This window comes from Oncorhynchus masou, unplaced genomic scaffold, assembly GCF_036934945.1.
Source record: "Oncorhynchus masou masou isolate Uvic2021 unplaced genomic scaffold, UVic_Omas_1.1 unplaced_scaffold_2742, whole genome shotgun sequence".
Classification (NCBI taxonomy): Eukaryota; Metazoa; Chordata; class Actinopteri; order Salmoniformes; family Salmonidae; genus Oncorhynchus; species Oncorhynchus masou.
In genome coordinates, this window is record NW_027009175.1 from 30,001 (window position 1) to 51,426 (window position 21,426).

The 21,426-nt window shown below is 45.1% G+C and overlaps 2 protein-coding genes across 2 annotated transcripts in view; both read left to right on the forward strand.

The window, feature by feature from the left end:
• LOC135533862 (transmembrane channel-like protein 3) overlaps positions 1-6,615 on the forward strand; it is a gene marked incomplete at its 5' end in the record, with an annotated part of 30,560 nt that extends 23,945 nt beyond the window's left edge. Inside the window, 6 exons of the mRNA XM_064961069.1 lie at positions 3,261-3,371; positions 3,765-3,890; positions 4,267-4,345; positions 4,556-4,627; positions 4,796-5,028; positions 5,592-6,615. Of these exons, the coding sequence (XP_064817141.1) occupies positions 3,261-3,371; positions 3,765-3,890; positions 4,267-4,345; positions 4,556-4,627; positions 4,796-5,028; positions 5,592-6,615 (1,645 nt within the window). The remainder of the gene's footprint in view (positions 1-3,260; positions 3,372-3,764; positions 3,891-4,266; positions 4,346-4,555; positions 4,628-4,795; positions 5,029-5,591) is intronic.
• Positions 6,616-11,071: 4,456 nt separating this feature from the next.
• LOC135533863 (stAR-related lipid transfer protein 5-like) lies at positions 11,072-21,191 on the forward strand. Its single transcript, XM_064961070.1, has 6 exons — positions 11,072-11,582; positions 11,774-11,823; positions 16,741-16,873; positions 17,654-17,771; positions 20,377-20,468; positions 21,042-21,191. The coding sequence occupies exons 1-6, from the start codon at positions 11,493-11,495 to the stop codon at positions 21,189-21,191; spliced, it is 633 nt and encodes a 210-aa protein (XP_064817142.1). The 5' UTR covers positions 11,072-11,492.
• The last annotated feature ends 235 nt before the right edge of the window (positions 21,192-21,426 follow it).

Sequence of the window (21,426 nt, forward strand, 5' to 3'; positions counted from 1 at the left end):
TGCCTCTTCGAGACAGTGAGTGAGTCTGATTCACTCTGGGCCTATAATCCTGGTTCTGTGGTTCTGGCTCTCTGGCTCAGTGGTTCTGGTTCTGTGGTTCTGGTCTCATTACTCCTCTCCTCCCCTCCCATCGGATCATATTTTCCAGCTCTGTGGAGAGAGAACAAAATGAGCACATCTCTGTGATGAGCTACTACACTGCTCCATCAAACACACGCACGCACGCAAACACACACACACACACACACACACACACACACACACACACACACACACACACACACACACACACACACACACACACACACACACACAGAGTGGGCCTGCAGGCACTCAGCCCACTCTGATTTATGTAACGAGTCTGTTGCTGCCTCTTTCAGGCCTTATCAGTCACTCTCAGATGTACGGGAAAATACACACTTATGCAAGCGCACACACACACCATACTCTTCACTTGGTTATGTAAAATAGCATGATAGTTTAAAGAAATAGAATGATATGAATAAATAGTATATGTGACTCACCACCTGGATTTGGTCTTCATTAAGTAGCAATATTTGAAATGATGTATTTTCCATTGGGTAAAAGTAGAGACTCAGTGCTACCAAAATGATAGATCATACACTGCATTTTGGAGGAACAATGGGAAAGTAATTATCTGGAAGTTGATAAGCTTTGAAACTTACTTTTGAGAAAATGGCATTTGAATGTTTTGATATCTAGTGAAGAGCTCTCCTATGTCTACACCCATTCAGCATCGTTCACACCCTCTTAAGCTTTAGCCCCACCCATCTCGTTTCATTCTCGGAGCATTCGGAGGTCAAACTTGACACTCTGGCCGATGATTTGTTTACCTCTGGATAACATGAAAACAGCCTAACCAGCTCTGCTGGCAACAATTTCATTACACTTTTGTGTAGACGTTTACTGACGCCGCCCATATTCAAAGGGTGTTGTACACTTTACCTTAAGACGTCTAGCTAGCTATAGGTAAACAAAGCTCAAATAGACAGAAGCAGTCTATATGGCAGACCAATCCAAACTCCTCTCTTTGCATGTCCAGCCTACTCATTATCTCAGCCAATCATGGCTGGTGGGACGGTTGCTGGCTTTTTCTGTGGCTTAACCAACAAGTCTCGTAATTTAACAATTTTATTTGCATTTACAGATGACATACACGTTTGTTATTAAGGCACATGATGTAACAGTTTTCTTGCACTGAAGGAGAGGCGGACCAAAACGCAGCGTGGTTATTTTGATTCATGTTTAATAAAGCACTTCACATGAACAAACTAACAAAAACAAGAAACTTGAAAACCCAAAACAGCCCTATCTGGTGCAAACACAGAGACAGGAACAATCACCCACAAAACCCAACACCAAACAGGCTACCTAAATATGGTTCCCAATCAGAGACAATGACTAACACCTTCCTCTGATTGAGAACCATATCAGGCCAAACAGAGAAATAGACAAACTAGACATGTAACATAGAATGCCCACTCAGATCACACCCTGACCAAACAAAACATAGAAACATACAAAGCAAGTGTGACACATGAAAGTTTACAGGTTCCAGAAGGCATTTCTGCCAAAAATCTTCTTTAAAAGAATGTCTCTCCTGTGAAGGCGTGACTTGTGACATGAGCCTAGTTTCCTGAAACGGGTCACATATGATCAATATCTTCCACCAAGACCTCTCCATCACAGTTGACAACTCCACAGTGTCGCCCTCCCAGAGTGCAAAAAACCTTGGCGTGAACCTGGACAACACCCTGTCGTTCTCTGTCGCTCCTGCAGGTTCATGCACTACAACATCAGTAGAGTAAGACCATACCTCACACAAGAAGCGCCGCAGGTCCTAATCCAGGCGCTTGTTCTCTCCCGTCTGGACTACTGCAACTCGCTGTTGACTGGGCTCCCCTGCTTGGGCCATCAAACCTCTGCAACTTATTCAGAACGCAGCAGCCCGCCTGGTTTTCAACCTTACCAAGTTCTCTCATTTCACCACGCTCCTCTGCACACTCCACTGGCTTCCAGTTGAAGCTCACGTCCACTGCAAGACCATGGTGCTTACCTACAGAGCAGCAAGAGGAGCTACCCCTCCATACCTTCAGGCTATGCTCAAACCCTACACCCCAACCTGAGCACTACGTTCTGCCACCTCAGGTCTCTTGGCCCCTCCACCTCTACTGGAGGACGGCTCCCGCACAGCCCAGTCCAAGCTCTTCTCTCTCCTCTCACCCCAATGGTAGAACCTTCTACCTGAAGCTAGGACAGTCCCTGCCCATCTTCCAAAAACGCCTGAAACCCGTCCTCTTCAGTATGTTTGACCCCCCCGCCCTTCTAGCTCGGCTTCTACTGATAGCTACGTTATTGAGGAAAAAAGGTATTTTGATGACTGTGATATTTGGTTGTCCCACCTTTTTTTGCTATCCAAGTCAGTTAAGAGCAAATTCTTATTTTCAATGACTGCCTAGGAACAGTGGGTTAAATGCCTGTTCAGGGCCAGAATGACAGATTTGTACCTTGTCAGCTTGGGGATTTGAACTTGTAACCTTTTGGTTACTAGTCCAATGTTCTAACCACTAGGCTACCCTGCCACCCCTAGCTATTTAAAAATTAATGCACTATCTGTAAGTCGCTCTGGATAAGAGCGTCTGCTAAATTACTAAAATGTAAATGTCAAAATGTATAACCAAACAATAATATGATAGTATATTAAAAATATATTCCAACATCCCTATTGTCTCTAACCAAACATTGTCACGTTCTGACCTTAGTTCTTTTATTATGTCTTTGTGTTAGTTTGGTCGGGGCGTGAGTTGGGGTGGGTAGTCTGTGTTCTTTTTTCTTTGTTGTATTTCTGTGTTTTGCCTGGTATGGTTCTCAATCAGAGGCAGCTGTCGATCGTTGTCTCTGATTGAGAATCATACTTAGGTAACCTGTTTTCCCCATTTTGGTTGTGGGTGATTATTTTAGTGTTTTTCGTCACTTTACAGGACTGTTCATTTGTCGTTTTTGTTGTTTTGTTCAGTGTTCAGTTGTTTTATTAAAATAATGGACACTTACCACGCTGCGCATTGGTCCTCCTCTTTCTCCAGACGACAACCGTTACAAACATGGATTATGGTTTTTGATTATCTGTCTTTGTTAACATAGTTGATCAGGATTACAAAGGCAGAAAAACTTGAAATAACACAGATAAATAAACAATATAGAAATAAAAGTATCATTTTCTTTCTCTCATTTGTTTCCAGATCAAATAATTTCTACCTGGCTATGCTGTTGTTCATGCTTTTTCTGTGTATGCTGCCCACCATCTTCGCCATAGTGAGATACAGACCTTCCCAACACTGTGGGCCATTTAGGTAAGCGATTATTCCCGTGAAGCTCTTTAAATGTGGTGCCCATTTTAAAGATAGCCCTTGTAATTTAAGGTCATTTAAGGTCAGCCACACTTTCAATAGTGTTGCAGTATTGTGTGTGTTTGTGTGTGTGTGTGTGTGTGTGTGTGTGTGTGTGTGTGTGTGTGTGTGTGTGTGTGTGTGCCTGTTTGCAACCCAAGTGTGTGTGTGTTTGTGGATGATCAAACTCCTATTGAGAACCTTGAAAATCGCTATAAAACATTAATCCATGATTATTTTTATTATCATCACACATCATAATCTGCTGAAAGCACAATAAGGCCAAGAAGAAAAGCATATATAGCTTTAATTCTGCTGTGTGTGTGTGTGTGTGCGTGCGCGTTCGTTCCCCTGCAGCGGTCAGGAGAAGATTTATGACATCATCTCAGAGACGATAGCCAATGACTTCCCGCTGTGGTTCAGTAAAGTGATGAGTTACGTCACCAGCCCTGTTGTAGCGTTGCCCGCTCTGCTGCTGCTGTTGTGAGTGCACTCACACACACAGACAGACTCTCACACACACACACACACAAACACACAGGAATGCAGACTCTCTCACACACAGACTCACACACACACGCAGACTCACACACAGACTCACACACACAGACTTACTCACACACACACAGACTTACTCACACACACACACACACACACACACACACACACACACACACACACACACACACACACACACACACACACACACACACACACACACACACACACACACACAATGTAGCCTGACTTGCTCTATGCATTGTTGATGTGTCAGTGCTCTTGGGGTCACTCTCTGTCTTTCAGCATGTTGATCAGTCATTGTGTCAGTCCTCTTGGGGTAACTCTCTGTGTCCTTCAGCATGTTGATCTACTACCTTCAGGCCATTGCCAGATCCCTTAAATTCACCAACAACCAGCTGAGGATGCAGCTTCAGACTGTGAGTTATAGACGGTATAGTTCTAGTTCTCGAAGGCAGTCACTATTATACATTAAACAAAAATACATATGAGTGCATCCCAAATATTACCTAGACAGTGTACTACTATTGGCTCTGGTTAAAAGTAGCGGACTATGTAGGCGATATGGTGCCATTTGGGATGCCCACTTAGTCTCATGACTGTATGCTGAACAGAAATGTATTTGTCAGGAGAGAACAGAAGACAAGAAGAAGGTATTACAGCTGGCTTCAGGTAAACCTCATCATTCTACTTTCTGGTTGGTTGGTTCTATGTAGTCTATGTCTACATATCCCCTAACATCTTACATCTGACCTTTAACCCTTCACCTCATTTGACTATTAACCTTTACCAATTAAAATGTTTAACTTTTGAACACCTAAACTATAATCTCTTACCTGTAACCCCTGACCTCTGACCCCCACCCATAGCGAGGCTACAGGCCCCAGAGGTCCCCGGGGGACAGGAAGCCTGACCAGCAGGATGGTGACATCACCAGCCGCGAGTCGTCCATTCGCACGCCGTCGCCACGACCCAACGGCAGTGTCACAAACTTCCAGTCGCCCGATCGTCGTGGCAACGGCATCCGCACCATCACCCAGTCGGCATCGAGAGTCGAGACCGCTAGGCGACATTTGCTGCTGGGACGCCTAGAAGTCCAACAGTGTCCATACTTCACAAGCAAAGGCCGGAGATAATCCCTAACAGGTGTGTCTCACACACACACACACATATTATGTGTTATTCTGTCTGGTCAGTCACAGGCTTTTATACAGTCCTCTACAGGTGTGTCTACAGGAGGATTAAGGGTTAGTGTCCATGTTGTTAGTCCTAAATAAACCTCTGAAGGGGGACTCCAGCACCTAGCCCAAAGTTTGAACTTAGTCTCCCATTAACATCAATGCATGACGAAGTGAAAATTACACTGGAAGTCAGGATTCACCCCTAAGAAATTGAATGGGATTTCATCTCATTGCTTTCACTCAAGTCAGGGGTCAAAGGAAAGGAAAAGTGTAGTTTTCTTCAACAGTAGCTAATAAGCAGTGGGGTATTTAAGTTCTTCTGAAGCCAGTTTGGGCATACTATGTCCTGGACTACTGTCACTACCAAAGGAATCAACTATACACAGTATCAGTAGTATTCTGTAATGATTCAAGTCCAAGTGGTCTCTCATTACGACCACATACAGTAGTAACATTTATCATCCGTATTTCCCTCTGTCACCAGACACCCTTCCTACCTGGGGGGCCCTAGCGGTACCTGCAGGTCCAAGTCCTACCATCATGTGGCGTACAACCCCCCGACACGCTACTCCTCAGAGAATATCCACTCCGACCCACTCTACAGGAAGACCATCAGGCCCATGCACTCCGCAGAGGCAGCTGGGATAATGACCGCCCAGAGCTACGTGGGCCGTCGCCCCTACACCACGCGCTACGTCATCGTCAACGAGCACGAAGCTAGGAAAAAGTTGCTTAGATCAGCCACACGCGTCCCTCGCCACTTCCGAGCGGAGGACCCGGGGGGTGAAATCGTAGAGCTGATTCCGCGGAATACCAAGCGGTATACTCCAAGGGCTCCGCATCTGCATGGGCACCCACACAGGTCGAATCCGCCGCAGTCACACCTGAGTGATGAAGAGGAGGAGGCAGAGGCAGGGGGGAAGAGGGAGTCTAGGAGGGGGTTGTTCGGGCAGACTCACCGGCCCCGCTCACTCTCCGACCTCCAACAGCCAGCTCGCTTCTACATCGGAGAGCGCCTGGAGACCAAGCTGTCTATGGCGTCAAAAGACAGCCACACTGCTAGGGGGCGCTACGGCAGTGAAGCCCAAAAAGGGGACTGGGAGGATATGGAGACGCGCTTGCACTCCCTCTCCCAGTCCAGCATCAGAGGAGCGGAGATTCCACCACCAGTCAGGCACACACAGTCCCCAGCCAGACACCCCCACTCCCCCAGCAGACTTGTACACTCACCCCCCCAGGGCCCCGGAAGACGCCTGGAGCCCCAGGTCAAGCCCAAGACATCCAGGTCCAAGCTGGAGCCTTCCCTGACTGAGTCGGACTCGGCCTCTCTGGCCTCCAGTAGCGACCAGCAGAACAGCAGCACAGACCAGTACATCCAGGTCATTCACAACAAGGAGAAGTATCTCAAGTCTGAGGCAAGGCAAGGCAAACTGGCTAAGAAGAAGTCCAAAGCCAGTATAGATCTCAACGTGTCTGGGTCCAAAGACCTGGTCTGCTCCAACGTGTAGTTGGTGTATTTATATTGTGAATATATCTAGGTTTATTTAACCTTTATTAATCCATGTAAGTTATTGACAGTAGTGTAAAGTACTTAAGTAAACATACTTTAATGCAGTTGCTTGGGGTATATGTACTTTTACTCATATCAAATGTATTTATATAGCCCTTCGTACATCATCTGATATCTCAAAGTGCTGTACAGAAACCCAGCCTAAAACCCCAAACAGCAAGCAATGCAGGTGTAGAAGCACGGTGGCTAGGAAAAACTCCCTAGAAAGGCCAAAAACTAGGAAGAAACCTAGAGAGGAACCAGGCTATGAGGGGTGGCCAGTCCACTTCTGGCTGTGCCGGGTGGAGATTATAACAGAACACGGCCAAGATGTTCAAATGTTCATAAATGACCAGCATGGTCAAATAATAATAATCACAGTAGTTGTCGAGGGTGCAGCAAGTCAGCACCTCAGGAGTAAATGTCAGTTGGCTTTTCATAGCCGATCATTAAGAGTATCTCTACCACTCCTGCTGTCTCTAGAGAGTTGAAAACAGCAGGTCTGGAACAGGTAGCATGTCCGGTGAACAGGTCAGGATTCCATAGCCGCAGGCAGAACAGTTGAAACTGGAGCAGCAGCATGGCCAGGTGGACTGGGGACAGTAAGGACTCATCATGCCAGGTAGTCCTGAGGCATGGTCCTAGGGCTCAGGTCCTCCGAGAGAAAGAGAGAATTAGAGAGAGCACACTTCAATTCACACAGACACCGGACAGGAGACAGGAGAAGTACTCCAGATATAACAAACTGACCGCAGCCCCCGACACATAAACTACTACAGCATAAATACTGGCGGCTGAGACAGAAGGGGTCGGGGACACTGTGGCCCCATCCGATGATACCCGGACAGGGCCAAACAGGAAGGATATAACCCCACCCACTTTGCCAAAGCACAGCCCCCACACCACTAGAGGGATATCTTCAACCACCAACTTACCATCCTGAGACAAGGCCGAGTATAGCCCACAAAGATCTCCGCCACGGCACAACCCAAGGGGGGGGGCGCCAACCCAGACAGGAAGATCACATCAGTGACTCAACCCACTCAAGTGATTCACCCCTCCTAGGGACGGCATCAAAGAGCACCAGTAAGCCAGTGACTCAGCCCCCGTAATAGGGTTAGAGGCAGAGAATCCCAGTGGAGAGAGGGGAACCGGCCAGGCAGAGGCAGCAAGGGCGGTTCGTTGCTCCAGAACCTTTCCGTTCACCTTCACACTCCTGAGCCAGACTACACTCAATCATATGACCCTCTTCAGTAAAGACTTAAAGGTTGAGACCGAGTCTGCGTCTCTCACATGGGTAGGCAGACCATTCCATAAAAATCGAGCTCTATAGGAGAAAGCCCTACCTCCAGCTGTTTGCTTAGAAGTTCTATTCTAGGGACAATTAGGAGGCCTGCGTCTTGTGACTGTAGATTACGTGTAGGTATGTATGGCAGGACCAAATCAGAAAGATAGGTACTACATTACATTCCTAAAGAAAATAATGTGCTTTTTACTCCTTACATTTTCCCTGACAACCAAAAGTACTTGTTACATTTTGAATGCTTAGCAGGACAGGAAAACTTTCTATTTCACACACATCAAGAGAACATCCCTGGACATCCCTACTGCCTCTGATCTGGCAGACCTACTAAACACAAATACTTAATTTGTAAATTATGTCTCTATGTTGAATTGTGCCCCTGGCTATCCGTAAATTTAAAAAACAAGAACATCGTGCCGTCTGGGTTTCTTCTGCCCCTGTGCAAGCCAGTTAACCCATTGTTCTCCGGGTGCCGAAGACGTGGATGTCGATTATGGCAGCCACCCGCACGTCTCTGATTCAGAGGGGTTGAGTTAAATGTGGAAGACACATTTCAGTCGAATGCATTCAGTTGTACGACTGACTAGGTATCCCCCTTTCCCTTTCCTAAATTAATATAAGGAATTTGAAATGTACGTTTTACACTTAAGTATATTTTAGCGATTCACATTTACTTTTGATACTTAAGTATATTTAAAACCAAACACTTTTAGGCTTTTACTCAAGTAGAATTTTACTGGGTGACTTTCACTTTTACTTGAGTCATTTTCTTTTAAGGTATATTTACTTTTACTCAAGTACGACAATTAGGTACTTTTTCCACCACTGGTTATTGAAAGCAAATTATATTTCACAATAATGACCTGTCGAGCTAATTGTTTTGTAATGGGTTACATAAAGTTGTATTGTAAACCACAGAAAATGTGAAAAGCCCATTCATGGCCAATGCTATACATTGTGTGTGTTAACAAACAGCTCTATGTGCATAATATGCGTAACATATTATATGCTCACATTGTCATGGATACTGTGCTTGCTCTCAATCAAATAAATATCATGGTCAATGTTCCAAAGTAGTGTATCTAAGCATCAGATTGTTTTGTTCTACTCAAGGTTATTTGTACAGCCCTTGATGTTTGTTTTAGGGTTATCACAAACAGGTGTTATATTGGCTATTGTGTGTGTGTTTACATTACATTGTACCATTCAAACATGGCCTTCAATTCAGTAAAATTATGATACCGTAGTAAAGTATGATGTGTAACATATATAATATACTCTGCAAAAAAGAAAAGTCCCTTTTTCAGGACCCTGTCTTTCAAAGATAATTCGTAAAAATTGAAAATAACTTCACAGATCTTAATTGTAAAGGGTTTAAACACTGTTTACCCATGCTTGCTCAATGAACCATAAACAATTAATGAACATACACCTGTGGAACGGTCTTAAGACACTAACAGCTTACAGACGGTAGGCAATTAAGGTCACAGTTATGAAAACTTTGGACACTAAAGAGACCTTTCGACTGACTCTGAAAAACACCAAAAGAAGGATGCCCAGCGTCCCTGCTCATCTGTGTGAATGTGCCTTAGGCATGCTGCAAGCAGGCATGAGGACTGAAGATGTGGCCAGAGCAATAAATTGCAATGTCCGTACTGTGAGACACATAAGACAGCGCTACAGGGAGACAGGGTGGACAGCAGATCATCCTCGTAGTGGCAGACCACATGTAACAACACCTGCACAGGATCGGTACATCCGAACATCACACCTGCGGGACAGGAACAGGATGGCAACAACAACTGCCCGAGTTACATTAGGAACGCACAATCCCTCAATCAGTGCTCAGACCGTCCACAATAGGCTGAGAGAGGCTGGACTGAGGGCTTGTAGGCCTGTTGTAAGGCAGGTCCTCACGAAACATCACCGGCAACAATGTTGCCTATGGGCACAAACCCACCGTCACTGGACCAGACAGGACTGGCAAAAAGTGCTCTTCACTGACGAGTCACGGTTCTGTCCCACCAGGGGTGATGTTCAGATTTGTGTTTATCGTCAAAGGAATGGGCGTTACACCGAGGCCTGTACTCTGGAGCGGGATCGATTTGGAGGTGGAGGGTCCGTCATGGTCTGGGGCAGTGTGTCACAGCATCATCAGACTGAGCTTGTTGCCATTGCAAGCAATCTCAAAGCTGTGCGTTACAGGGAAGACTTCCTCCTCCCTCATGTGGTACCCTTCCTGCAGGTTCATCCTGACATGACCCTCCAGCATGACAATGACACCAGCCATACTGCTCGTTCTGTGCATGATTTCCTGCAAGACAGGAATGTCAGTGTTCTGCCATGGCCAGTGCAAAGAGCCCGGATCTCAATCCCATTGAGCATGTCTGGGACCTGTTGGATCGGAGGGTGAGGGCGAGGGCCATTCCCCCCAGAAATGTCTAGGAACTTGCAGGTGCCTTGGTGTTAGAGTGGTGTAACATCTCACAGCAAGAACGGGCAAATCTGGTGCAGTCCATGAGGAGGAGATGTACTGCAGTACTTAATGCAGGTGGTGGCCACACCAGATACTGACTGTTACTTTTTATTTTGACACCTCCTTTGTTCAGGGACACATTATTCCATTTCTGTTAGTCACATGTCTGTGGAACTTGTTCAGTTTATGACTCAGTTGTTGAATCGTGTTATGTTTATACAAATATTTACACATGTTAAGTTTTCTGAAAATAAACACAGTTGACAGTGAGAGGACGCTTCTTTTTTTCCTGAGTTTATAACACCTTGGGATATGTATAAAGTGCTGTAATGACCCTGGGTTTATAATTTACAAAAGGAATGCCATGTCATAACTTCTTGACTAAAAGTGGTCTGAGTCTGCTCTGTGGGTGGAGAAACATATTAACGTATATGTTTCGATAATTGATTATCGTTGCAGTAAGAACATTGAAAGTACCAATTGTTTTCACCCTTCTATCTGGGGCATGATCTGGTGGACACGTAACTGTCCTTTTCAAACTACAATTCACAGCATTCACTTGAACACTGTTCCAAGCTTTTCCAACGAATCAGAAAGCGTACTTTTATCACATGATTTTTTTTTTCATCAGTTGATTGGAACACGGCTAGCTAGCCTGCTGGCTAAATAAGCTTACTTTTTACTACAAGTTCGTGTTAGATGTTTATGACAATCAATATTTTATTTTAAGCAAGTCTGAGTCATACTGACTTCAGGAACCTCGCGGCTAACGATAATGCAAGTCTTTCATTCAATATTTGCTCTAACTAACTAACGTTAGGTAGCTATTGTAAATTGTCTTCTATTGGCTAACGGCCTCATATTCATAGTTCATATTTTACGCGTCATACTCTACGATAACTTCAGCTAGTTATCTTGTGTGTCAGTCTAAATCCATCCATTTGGAATCACGGCTAATGTTTAGCTATCTAACTAGTCAGTTAGCCTGACAGCTGGCTAGCTATTGAACAGGTTGCAAGTCCTCCATCATCACATCTGCCAGGCGGACTCAACCAGCATGGATTACCAGAACACAGCGAATGCAGTTGGGGACTGTCTTTTGAGCTACACCAAGGACGAGTCTGGGTGGAAAGTCTGCAAGAAATCGGTGCGTAATGTTCTAGGTATCAATATTAATATTTTATAATTCCAGGTGACGTGCCTTTCCGTGCACCGTGTTATTAACAGCTCCATTTTGCTGTGTCATTGTATATAACGTAGCTAGGTAAATGCAGTCAGTGGGTTGACAACAGCAACCAATGTTTTGTTTCTGATAAATGGATGTCGGTCCATTTGTAGAATGACGTCATCGTGTCCTGGCGGCCATCGACTGAGTTCCCTGGGAACGTGTAAGTATGAGCTGTTCTCCTTATCTCGGCCAAATCATTGATTTCTAAATGTTGTACAGAAGCAAGTTAGACAAGATAAATGTCCTTTTCACTATCTTATCTCCGGAGAGCATTTAACGTTACTGTTTTAACAGCGGTAACCTTGACAGGAACTAGCTATCTCCAACTGAACTGACAGCATCAGTTACTGAAACTGTTGGATTACATTTTTACTGAGGTCATCTTCAGCTGTTTATCATAACGGTCTAAAGAGGGCTACTCTCCCCTCCTCGACCAGTTTCCTTCAGCTGTTTATCATAACGGTCTAAAGAGGGCTACTCTCCCTCCTCGACCAGTTTCCTTCAGCTGTTTATCATAACGGTCTAAAGAGGGCTACTCTCCCCTCCTCGACCAGTTTCCTTCAGCTGTTAATCATAACGGTCTAAAGAGGGCTACTCTCCCCTCCTCGACCAGTTTCCTTCAGCTGTTTATCATAACGGTCTAAAGGGGCTACTCTCCCTCCTCGACCAGTTTCCTTCAGCTGTTTATCATAAGGTCTAAAGGGGGCTACTCTCCTCCTCGACCAGTTTCCTTCAGCTGTTTATCATAATGGTCTAAAGGGGCTACTCTCCCCTCCTCGACCAGTTTCCTTCAGCTGTTTATCATAACGGTCTAAAGAGGGCTACTCTCCCCTCCTCGACCAGTTTCCTTCAGCTGTTTATCATAACGGTCTAAAGAGGGCTACTCTCCCTCCTCGACCAGTTTCCTTCAGCTGTTTATCATAACGGTCTAAAGAGGGCTACTCTCCCCTCCTCGACCAGTTTCCTTCAGCTGTTTATCATAACGGTCCAAAGAGGGCTACTCTCCCTCCTCGACCAGTTTCCTTCAGCTGTTTATCATAACGGTCTAAAGAGGGCTACTCTCCCCTCCTCGACCAGTTTCCTTCAGCTGTTTATCATAACGGTCTAAAGAGGGCTACTCTCCCTCCTCGACCGGTTTCCTTCAGCTGTTTATCATAACGGTCTAAAGAGGGCTACTCTCCCCTCCTCGACCAGTTTCCTTCAGCTGTTTATCATAACGGTCTAAAGAGGGCTACTCTCCCCTCCTCGACCAGTTTCCTTCAGCTGTTTATCATAACGGTTCAAAGAGGGCTACTCTCCCTCCTCGACCAGTTTCCTTCAGCTGTTTATCATAACGGTCTAAAGAGGGCTACTCTCCCTCCTCGACCAGTTTCCTTCAGCTGTTTATCATAACGGTCTAAAGAGGGCTACTCTCCCCTCCTCGACCAGTTTCCTTCAGCTGTTTATCATAACGGTCTAAAGAGGGCTACTCTCCCCTCCTCGACCAGTTTCCTTCAGCTGTTTATCATAACGGTCTAAAGAGGGCTACTCTCCCCTCCTCGACCAGTTTCCTTCAGCTGTTTATCATAACGGTCTAAAGAGGGCTACTCTCCCCTCCTCGACCAGTTTCCTTCAGCTGTTTATCATAAAGGTCTAAAGGGGGCTACTCTCCCCTCCTCGACCAGTTTCCTTCAGCTGTTTATCATAACGGTCTAAAGGGGGCTACTTCCCCTCCTCGACCAGTTTCCTTCAGCTGTTTATCATAACGGTCTAAAGGGGGCTACTTCCTCCTCGACCAGTTTCCTTCAGCTGCTTATCATAACGGTCAAAACTTCCTCCTCGACCAGTTTCCTTCAGCTGCATTGATATGAAAAAAACTGAGAAAGAATCTAGTTTTCACTGTTGCTGTTTTCAATTCAGTGCAGATGAGGGAGAGAACATGGAAATGAAGCCACGTTAGACTGTTAATTAAGAAAGCACCAATAACAGGCTGGCTTCCCAGACCCAGATTAAGCCTCGTCCTGGATTAAAAAGCATTCTTAATGGAAAATCTCCAGTGACAACACTTTTTAGTTTTGGGCTTCATCGGTCTCTCAGAAACTGTCCCCCAGGAAGATCTATCTCTACATGTTATGTTTGATGTGCATTAGTGTTCGTGTTCTGTCTATCTCTACATGTTATGTTTGATGTGTATTAGGGTTAGTGTTCTGTCTATCTCTACATGTTATGTTTGATGTGTATTAGGGTTACTGTTCTGTCTATGTAACAGTATAAACTTTACGCCCGTCCCCTCGCGCGAACCAGGGACGCTCTGCACACGTCAACAGTCACCCTCGAAGCATCGTTACCCATCGCTCCACAAAAGCCGCCGCCCTTGCTGAGCAAGGGGAACCACTACTTCAAGGTCTCAGAGCAAGTGACGTCACCGGTTGAAACGCCACTAGCGCGCACCACCACTAACTAGCTAGCCATTTCACATCGGCTACATGTTATGTGTGTATTAGGGTTCGTGTTCTGTCTATCTCTACATGTGTTGTGTCTGACAGGTACAGTGCATTCAGAAAGTATTCAGACCCCTTCACTTGTTCTACTTTGTTACATTAGCCTTATTCAAAAATGTATTTAATTTAGTTTTTTCCTCATCAGTCAACACACAATCCCCCATAATGACAAAGCAAAAACAAGATTTTAAATTCTTGCAAATGTATTCAAAATATAACAAATGATATCACATTTACATAAGTATTCAGACCCTTTACTCAGTACTTTGTTGAAGCACCTTTGCCAGCGATTACAGCCTTAAGTCTTCTTGGGTATTTATTTTTTATTTCACCTTTATTTAACCAGGTAGGCAAGTTGAGAACAAATTCTCATTTACAATTGCGACCTGGCCAAGATAAAGCAAAGCAGTTCGACACATACAACGACACAGAGTTACACATGGAGTAAAACAAACATACAGTCAATAATACAGTATAAACAAGTCTATATACGATGTGAGCAAATGAGGTGAGATAAGGGAGGTAAAGGCAAAAAAAGGCCATGGTGGCAAAGTAAATACAATATAGCAAGTAAAACACTGGAATGGTAGATTTGCAGTGGAAAAATGTGCAAAGTAGAAATAAAAATAATGGGATGCAAAGGAGCAAAATAAATTAATTAACTAAATACAGTAGGAGAAAGAGGTAGTTGTTTGGGCAAAATTATAGGTGGGCTATGTACAGGTGCAGTAATCTGTGAGCTACTCTGACAGTTGGTGCTTAAAGCAATTGAGGGAGTTGTGTTTCCAGTTTCAGAGATTTTTGTAGTTCGATCCAGTCATTGGCAGCAGAGAACTGGAAGGAGAGGCGGCCAAAGAAAGAATTGGTTTTGGGGGTGACGAGAGAGATGTACCTGCTGGAGCGTGTGCTACAGGTGGGAGATGCTATGGTGACCAGCGAGCTGAGATAAGGGGGGACTTTACCTAGCAAAGACTTGTAGATGACCTGGAGCCAGTGGGTTTGGCGACGAGTATGAAGCGAGGGCCAGCCAACGAGAGCGTACAGGTCGCAATGGTGGGTAGTATATGGGGCTTTGGTGACAAAACGGATTGCACTGTGATAGACTGCATCCAATTTGTTGAGTAGGGTATTGGAGGCTATTTTGTAAATGACATCGCCAAAGTCGAGGATTAGTAGGATGGTCAGTTTTACAAGGGTATGTTTGGCAGCATGAGTGAAGGATGCTTTGTTGCGAAATAGGAAGCCAATTCTAGATTTAACTTTGGATTGGAGATGTTTGATGTGGGTCTGGAAGGAGAGTTTACAGTCTAACCAGACACCTAGGTATTTGTAGTTGTCCATAAGTCAGAACCGCCCAGAGCAATGATCTCTGTACTTTGGGGTTCTCTGTACTTTATTACGTTAATTTTACTCTCAATCCTGACTAGTCTCCCAGTCCCTGCTGCTGAAAAACATCACCACTGCATGATGCTGCCACCACCATGCTTCACCGTAGGGATGGTATTGGCCAGGTGATGAGCTCTGCCTGGTTTCTACCAGATGTAACGCTTGGCATTCAGTCCAAAGAGTTCAATCTTGGTTTCATCAGACCAGAGAATCTTGTTTCTCATGGTCTGAGTCCTTTAGGTACCTTTTGGCAAACTCCAAGCGGGCTGTCATGTGCCTTTTTCTGAGGACTGGTTTCCGTCTGGCCACTCTACCATAAAGGCCTGATTGGTGGTGCTGCAGAGATGGTTGTCCTTCTGGAAGGTTATCCCATCTTCACAGAGGAACTCTGGAGCTCTGTCAGTGACCATCGGGTTTTTGGTCACCTCCCTGACCAAGGCCCTTCTCCCTCGATTGCTCAGTTTGGCCAGGCGGCCAGATCTAGGAAGAGTCTTGTTGGTTCCAAACTTCATCCATTTAAGAATGATGGAGGTCACTGTGTTCTTGGGGACCTTCAATGCTGCAGAAATGTTTTGTTAACCTTCCCCGGATCTGTGCCTCGACACAATCCTGTCTCGGAGCTCTACGGACACTTCCTTCCACCTCATGGCTTGGTTTTTGCTCAAACATGAACTGTCAAATTCTATGTACAGGTGTGTGCCTTTCCAAGTCATGTCCAATCAATTATTTTTCTACTGTATTATTGACTGTATGTATGTTTTACTCCATGTGTAAATCTGTGTTGTTGTATGTGTCGAACTGCTTTGCTTTATCTTGACCAGGTCGCAATTGTAAATGAGAACTTGTTCTCAACTTGCCTACCTGGTTAAATAAAAGGTAAAATAAATAAATACAATTGAATTTACCACAGGTGGACTCCAAGTTGTAGAAACATCTCAAGGATGATCAGTGGAAACAGGATACACCTGAGCTCAATTTCGAGTCTCATAGCAAAGGGTCTGAATAGTTATGTAAATAAGGTATTTTCATTTATTTTATACACTTGCAAAAAATTCTAAACCTGTTTTTGCTTTGTCATTATGGGGTATTGTGTGTAGATTGGTGAGACCATTTTTTTATTTAATCTATTTTAGGTCTGAATACATTCTGAATGCACTGTATAAGAGTTCGGGCTAGTGGTGCTCTGTCTCTACATGTGTTGTGTCTGACAGATATAAGGGTGAGTCGGTGGTGAAGGGAAGCCCAGAGAAGGTATGGGAGTGTCTGAAGCCAGTGCCAAATGGACTGCGGGTGAAATGGGACAACAATGTCAAGAAGTTTGAGCTGGTTGAGCAAGTCACTGAGGTAGGCTGAGTTTCAAACCAATGGACCAGACTGTAGTCACAGTCAGTCACAATTCTGTTGTTTTGTCCCCATCATCATCATCTATGTTCTGAGTTTGCTTTAGAGAGTTGTCACTGATCATTTGATTCTTTATCATTCCTCACTCACTCACACACCCACAAACAAATCACAGCTGAATAAATACTCTGTCCTCCATTCTTGCTGTATAGTTCTGTCTACTCCCCCAACTTTGTTGATAAGCCTTAGGATTTTATGGAATTGAGTTTTACCTGATCTCTATGGGACTTCCTGGTTACGTGACGGTTAAATAAGTTATCCAAGCAACCAAAGTGTGTCATCCAGTTTGTTCATGGTTTTGATACAGGTTTCCTAAAGGGCACCTGCCTGCGATCGCCACACCCACAACACCAATGCAGCACTCCTACCCTTTGTTCTCTATTCCATTAGTCATGTTAATATTTATTTGCTTTGGGACGAACACAAGTACAGGGACATGCTCAGTAGGAAAACATAGATAAATACTATGGATAGAACTGATGCCATACCTTATTCTGCAGATCAGTGGGGTACTTTTATTGTGTCCTGTTGAACGAGGCCCAGCGTTTATCTTGTGGAACGTTGCAGATAGAAATGTCATGGATAGAACTAACGTGATGCCTTATTCTGCTTATCAAAGGTGTTTGTTTCATTCTCCTTTGTATATTTCTATATGAACAGTCCACAACGCCTGCTGAGCGAGGCCCAGTGTTTACCTGCCTCGTCTCTCCCCCACTCACACAGAACGTCACTGTCTGCAGAACAGTCACTCCATCAGCAGCCATGGGCATCATAGCTCCCAGAGACTTTGTCGACGTTATTCTAGTGAAGCAATACGAAGACGGCACCATTACATCCAATGGTGCGTAACGCCTCTATCTCTCTTCCTTCTGTCTTTTCTCTCTCTCTCTTAGCTTTATGATAAATAGGAGTTCTAACAACAAGAAACAGTAGATCTTTAGTGAACAATAGATCTAGAACAAACGGTAGATCTTGAGCGAACCGTAGCAGTAGAACGGTAGTTCTAGAGCGAACGGTAGTTCTAGAGCGAACGGTAGTTCTAGAGCGAGCGGTAGTTCTACGAACGGTAGTTCTAGAGCGAACGGTAGTTCTAGAGCGAACGGTAGATCTAGAGCGAACGGTAGTTCTAGAGCGAACGGTAGCAGTAGAATGGTAGTTCTAGAGCAAACGGAAGATCTAGAGCAAACGGTAGATCTAAAGCGAGCGGTAGCAGTAGAACGGTAGTTCTAGAGTGAGCGGTAGCAGTAGAACGGTAGTTCTAGAGCGAACATTAGTTTTAAAGCGAACGGTAGCAGTAGAACCGTATATTTAGACCGGACGGTAGTTCTAGCGCGATAGGTAGCTGTAGAATGGTAGTTCTAGCGCGATAGGTAGCTGTAGAACAGTAGTTCTAGAGCGGACGGTAGATCTAGAGCGGACGGTAGATCTGGAGCGGACCGTAGATCTAGAGCTTTATGATAAAAATAACATTTTGGAACATTTCTCTATCAATGTATTGTTTAACTAAATTTCTCTGACTCAATTCACGTTTCTATTGGAGTGTAGCTCTTTTGTTCTTTATCTGTCCTAGGACTCTCCTTGGAAGACCGCAGACCTGTTTATTGTTATTTATTTTAGTAAATGTTAGGCTATTTTTATTCAACGTTGAGGCATTTACAGAGAACATAACAGCACAGACATTAAGAAATGTAAAGGAATAAATAGGTATTCTAACAACAACAAAAACATATGCAATGATGCACATATCAAGCACTGGGATGCACAGACTGGGATGCCATCGGCAGTAGGCTGAAATCAGTAGAGTACAAGAGGAACTATCGTCACTTGTCACTAATGCAGTGCTACTGTGTGGATGATGTAGCCTAATCATCAGCCCTAACCCTCAGAGAGGCTGGCTGGGTGGGGATCTCTGGAACAGACAACTGTCTTATCCACTGCCCCAGACTGAGGCCTAATCATCAGCCCTAACCCTCAGAGAGGCTGGCTGTGTGGGGATCTCTGGAACAGACAACAGTCTTATCCACTGCCCCAGACTGAGGCCTAATCATCAGCCCTAACCCTCAGAGAGGCTGGCTGGGTGGGGATCTCTGGAACAGACAACAGTCTTATCCACTGCCCCAGACTGAGGCCTAATCATCAGCCCTAACCCTCAGAGAGGCTGGGTGGGGATTTCTGGAACAGACAACTGTCTTATCCACTGCCCCAGACTGAGGCCTAATCATCAGCCCTAACCCTCAGAGAGGCTGGCTGGGTGGGGATCTCTGGAACAGACAACTGTCTTATCCACTGCCCCAGACTGAGGCCTAATCATCAGCCCTAACCCTCAGAGAGGCTGGCTGGGTGGGGATCTCTGGAACAGACAACTGTCTTATCCACTGCCCCAGACTGAGGCCTAATCATCAGCCCTAACCCTCAGAGAGGCTGGCTGGGTGGGGATCTCTGGAACAGACAACTGTCTTATCCACTGCCCCAGACTGAGGCCTAATCATCAGCCCTAACCCTCAGAGAGGCTGGCTGGGGTGGGGATCTCTGGAACAGACAACTGTCTTATCCACTGCCCCAGACTGAGGCCTAATCATCAACCCTAACCCTCAGAGAGGCTGGCTGGCTGGGTGGGGATCTCTGGAACAGACAACTGTCTTATCCACTGCCCCAGACTGAGGCCTAATCATCAGCCCTAACCCTCAGAGAGGCTGGCTGGCTGGGTGGGGATCTCTGGAACAGACAACTGTCTTATCCACTGCCCCAGACTGAGGCCTAATCATCAGCCCCCTCAGAGAGGCTGGCTGGCTGGGTGGGGATCTCTGGAACAGACAAGTCTTATCCACTGCCCCAGACTGAGGCCTAATCATCAACCCTAACCCTCAGAGAGGCTGGCTGGGTGGGGATCTCTGGAACAGACAACAGTCTTATCCACTGCCCCAGACTGAGGCCTAATCATCAGCCCTAACCCTCAGAGAGGCTGGCTGGGTGGGGATCTCTGGAACAGACAACTGTCTTATCCACTGCCCCAGACTGAGGCCTAATCATCAACCCTAACCCTCAGAGAGGCTGGCTGGGTGGGGATCTCTGGAACAGACAACTGTCTTATCCACTGCCCCAGACTGAGGCCTAATCATCAGCCCTAACCCTCAGAGAGGCTGGCTGGGTGGGGATCCTAATCATCCATGTGAAACTGTGGGTTGTGTTCAGTAGGCATGAAAAGTAAGAAAACGCTCAAACTGTGATGTATTAGGCCTAGCCTATATGTTCTTGTCCAATAAGAAAGGCTTGGTTATGTATACCGTTGCAAAAACGCTTTGCTATGCCCAAGATGAGATTTGCATTTTACCTTCACTATCAGTATACTAAGTAACTTTATGTGATTGATTGAATGAAAATAGACTTAATTATATCTACACATATTTGTATCCTCATATGTTCTCTCCCTGTGTTCTGTCCATTAGCCACCCACGTGAACCACCCCAACTGCCCTCCCCAGTCAGGGTATGTGAGGGGCTTCAACCACCCTGTGGCTGCATCTGTGTCCCATCTCTGGGTGAGTCACACGCTGAGACACACTTCTCTTTCATAATATTGTCATTGTCTGATAACCTCATCTCCAAAACAAACTTTTAGGAAATAGAAAAAATGTCCATATTTTCCCGTTAATAATCAGTTATTAAACTTCTAAAGCTATTCTGAATACATTTTATTGGTCGTAGAACCGTATAATGTTCAGAGTACATTTCATTCAAAAATATAAATGAGCAAAAATCGAGTTCCGGTTTTCAACAGAGACTTTACATACAGTACACAGGCTTTAGTTTACAAACCCATCTGCAACATTCTGAACATTGTGTTGAGTTCTGTCAGAACCAAGGACATTTTGTAGAGACAATGGTCCGTCACAGGAGGGCAGTAGAGAGCTAAACTTCAGTTCACTCAGGTAGACTAATTGAGGTATCTATAATGTGCACAGCAACAGGTTTGGTTTGAGCATTCTCTCTCAACAACATTATCTCACATGACCACCTGTCTTGATAGCTATGTAGCTGAAGAAGCACTGTCGAATATTGTTCATACAGTATAGTGTAAATTCAACCTTCTTCCTTTTTTCCCTTCCCCCCAGGGAGCCAAACAAAACACAGCTGTTCAGTTTCTTCCAGACGGACCTGGGGGCTTCCTGCCTCGCTCCGTGGTCGACTCTTTCTTCCCATCCAGCATGGTGGAGTTCTACAGCAACCTGGCCAAGGCCATCAAGTCCTTTAAGGACCACTGATACACTTACTATACCTTCCCTTAGCCCTGGTCCCAGATTTGTTTGTGCTGCATAACCAACTCCTGGCACCAGGTGATACTCAGATCTGGGACCAGCATTCAGCGGGACCAACAAAACACAATGATTAGCTATGTGAATGGTTTAGTTTTAAAGAGGCTATATGGAACTTTTCACCGGGGCTTTAACTGAAAGGACAGATTGATGTAAATTGATTTGAAAAATCCTTATTTGAGAG

Bases quoted from the DNA above. Each gene is read 5' to 3' on its own strand.
- LOC135533863 (XM_064961070.1), top strand. From the start codon at position 11,493: ATGGATTACCAGAACACAGCGAATGCAGTTGGGGACTGTCTTTTGAGC. The intron at 16,874-17,653 runs GTAGGCTGAGTT...CCACTCACACAG, and splicing joins TGGTTGAGCAAGTCACTGAG to AACGTCACTGTCTGCAGAAC. The intron at 17,772-20,376 runs GTGCGTAACGCC...TCTGTCCATTAG, and splicing joins CGGCACCATTACATCCAATG to CCACCCACGTGAACCACCCC.